The sequence below is a fragment of the Dipodomys ordii genome, unplaced genomic scaffold (genome assembly GCF_000151885.1).
Source record: "Dipodomys ordii isolate 6190 unplaced genomic scaffold, Dord_2.0 Scaffold378, whole genome shotgun sequence".
Lineage (NCBI taxonomy): Eukaryota > Metazoa > Chordata > Mammalia > Rodentia > Heteromyidae > Dipodomys > Dipodomys ordii.
Window position 1 is genome coordinate 132,990 of NW_012267594.1, and position 2,991 is coordinate 135,980.

Sequence of the window (2,991 nt, forward strand, 5' to 3'; positions counted from 1 at the left end):
CAACAGAATTTTTTTTGTTTTTTGATTTATAGTCGGTCGTGGGGCTTGAACTCTGGGCCTAGGCACTGTCCCTCAGCTCTTCAGCTCAAGCCTACCACTCTACCACTTGAACCACAGCATCACTTCTGACAATAGAATTAAAAAAGAAAAAGATCACCACTCAACTCATGCTATTAGGCAGGGATTACACTCACCCCAAAACTGGACAGAAACACTACATCAACTTTAATGAATCTTTAATGAATGCAGACAGAAAACTCTTCAATGAAATACTGTCAACAGAATTCAACAACTAATAAAACAAAATCATACACCGTGCTCAAGTTACTTTCATTCCAGGTGTGCAAGGCTAGTTCAACATAGGTAAATCAATAAACATAATAAAGCCCATTAACAGAAATATGGACATGATTGCCAAAAAGTGAAACTCTGAATTAATACAGATAATATGGCATATTCCAATACACAATGAACCGCTATTCTGCATAAGTATGTGAGAATTCTAAATTTTTTTTATTATAATAGCAATAAACAACACAACTGTATCAGGGTCAAAGTGTGCAGACAACCCAGTCAGCACTAAGTACTCAAGAGCGGAGTTATAAAGCATAGGATTGTAGCACTTAGCTTGTTTCTAAAGAAAAGGAGCAAATTGATTGTTCTTCAAACTGGTTAAACTGATGTTGGACAGGAAGTTTCCACAGACCCATTTGAACAAACCAATTGCTCAGCCTTAGCTCTTGAACTGCTGTCTTTTCTTCCTTCTGGCTCATAGCACAATTGAGCTCAAAGATCTGTTTTCCAGAGAATTCTTCATTCTTCTGAGGGCTGACAAGAAGAAACAATTTGAGTCCGTCTGGGACTATGTCAGCAAACAATTTGACATTGGTTAAGAAAAGATTCTACAGCTTTTTCCACCTTTAAGATTGGCTAATGGGAAGAACTTAACTATCTAACAAACCATATATGTAAGAAAGATCACTCTTGTCCTAAAGAAAGAAAAAAAAAACCACAACAAACCTGAGTAGAAGCTGCAGACAGTGACAGTCTGCCTAAAATCTAGAGAACTACTGGCTTGGAGTCATCTTTGTGGCTTCTTGTATACCTTTTCCTGTGTTTCTGAGAAAGAATTCATGGTTAAGATGCATCAATATTGCTAAATCAATCAGATATTCAGACTTTGTCCCACCAGTCCTAGGGGACAGGGTCTTCACAGACAATGCAGAAAATATAGACAAAACTATCATTAAGTCTCCTTAAATAACTGGAAGGCAGCGCGAGCCATAGAGCATATTTGTAGGATTAATTCAAGGATCCACTTCTGATCCTGAACTTCTTCTCTAGCATTTTTCTGTCTGTGGTTATAGAAAGTTTCTTTATCTGACAAATCCCTCTGCATTTGTGCCTTTCTCCTTTCCCGCTCCAGTTCATCTTTCAGATTCCTGATTTGCTCATCAAACTCCTGTCTTATCTGTGCTTTCTCTCTCTCTAGCTGCCGTCGGTACTTTCCTTGGATTATCTGGATTTGCTTCTGAATCTCCTCCTCAGCCTTTTGGTACATCTTATTGGTGAAGCACCCTCCGCCATTGTCCCTCATGACCTGCTCCACCAGGGCCAGCAGCTCCGCCCTCTGGGCCTCCTGTTCAGACCCCGATGCCCTGTTGTTAAATACACAGTATTGACCATCAAACTGGTGGATCAGCGTTAGAATGCTTTCTGGCGCTTCCTTTAAGTAATCACTAAAATCAGTGTCACCCAAGTCATCTTTCCGGGTGAACAGGAGGATCATGAAGCTTCTAGCCCTTTCTCCAAACATTGTCAGGACCTTTTCTGTGGCCTTGTGCTCTTCCTCAGTGTAACGGCCCAGGGGAACCACCAGAATCACCGCATGAGGTCCCGGGGCCGTGAGGAGCACGCAGCGGGCGATCTCCCTGTGCGTGTCAGCATCCCGCACCTCCGTGTCGAACACGCCGGGGGTGTCCACCACAACGATTTCTTTTCCTTTCCACACGCACGTCCTCTTCTCACAGACCTTGGTGATGGACTTGGCTGAAATGCCCGAGTTAAACGCCTTCTCTCCCAGGATGCTGTTCCCTGTGGCACTTTTTCCTGCTCCAGTTTTCCCCACTAACACAATTCTCACTTGGGGATTTCTGGGGAGTTGGTTTGCAGGCCCTGGAACAGCAAGGAAACAAAGGCCACAGTGTTAGAAATCTCGTCTTGCAGATGACATCTGAGATCTGAGAATTGCAGTTCGCAGCCAGCCCGGGCAGAAAAATCCCTGTGAGATTTTATCTCCAGTTAACCACTGGAAAACTGGAAGAGGTGCTCTGTGGCTCAAGCAGTACAGCACCAACCTTGAGCACACACACACACACACACACACAAAAATGTCGGGAACAGCACCCAGGCCCTGAGTTCAAGCCCCACAACCAAGCCTTCACGGCTTCTGGTGGTTGGCCCCAAGGTGGCCTCTTCCCTCTCAGGGTCTATAGACAGACTGTGGGCCTAAGGGCTAAGTTCTGTGGTGCAGCTAGAGGTACCTGGCCCTCCTTGGTCCCCTGACTTGTTCTTGGTCTTTCTTTTTTTCAGGGTTCCTGGAAGCTCCTCACTCTGATGCGTGTGGGTTACCGCTCGCAGAGGAGGAAATGCAATGGGGTCAGAGCAGCAGGGTAAGTTGCTGATGGTCGCTGTTCAATGAAGGAACCCAGGAAGGAACCAAACCTGACTCTGGGGTGTCTGCCGTGGTACAGTCTCAAATTTACTTCTTTATCTTTCGGCAGTAGTGGGCTTTGACCGCGGTCTCGTGCGTCTAGTCTAGGCACTCTACTTCTGAGGCATACCCCACCCCTAGGAACTTTTTTTTACCTTGATTACCTTTGAGGTAAAGTTCTTGTTTCCTGCCCAATGTAGGCCTGACTTTCGGTCCTACTATGTTATGCTTCCCATCATAGCTACGATGACAGGCGTTTGCCACCAGTCCCGGCTTCT

The 2,991-nt window shown here is 45.1% G+C and overlaps 1 protein-coding gene across 1 annotated transcript; it reads right to left on the bottom strand.

The window, feature by feature from the left end:
* Window positions 1-219: 219 nt before the first annotated feature.
* On the bottom strand, window positions 220-2,690 carry Gimap4 (GTPase, IMAP family member 4; the record flags this gene model as incomplete). Its single annotated transcript, XM_013036713.1, has 2 exons — window positions 220-2,175; window positions 2,544-2,690. Coding segments are annotated over 2 exons (1,076 nt in total), but the record flags the coding sequence as incomplete, so codon positions are not given.
* Between the last annotated feature and the right edge of the window lie 301 nt (window positions 2,691-2,991).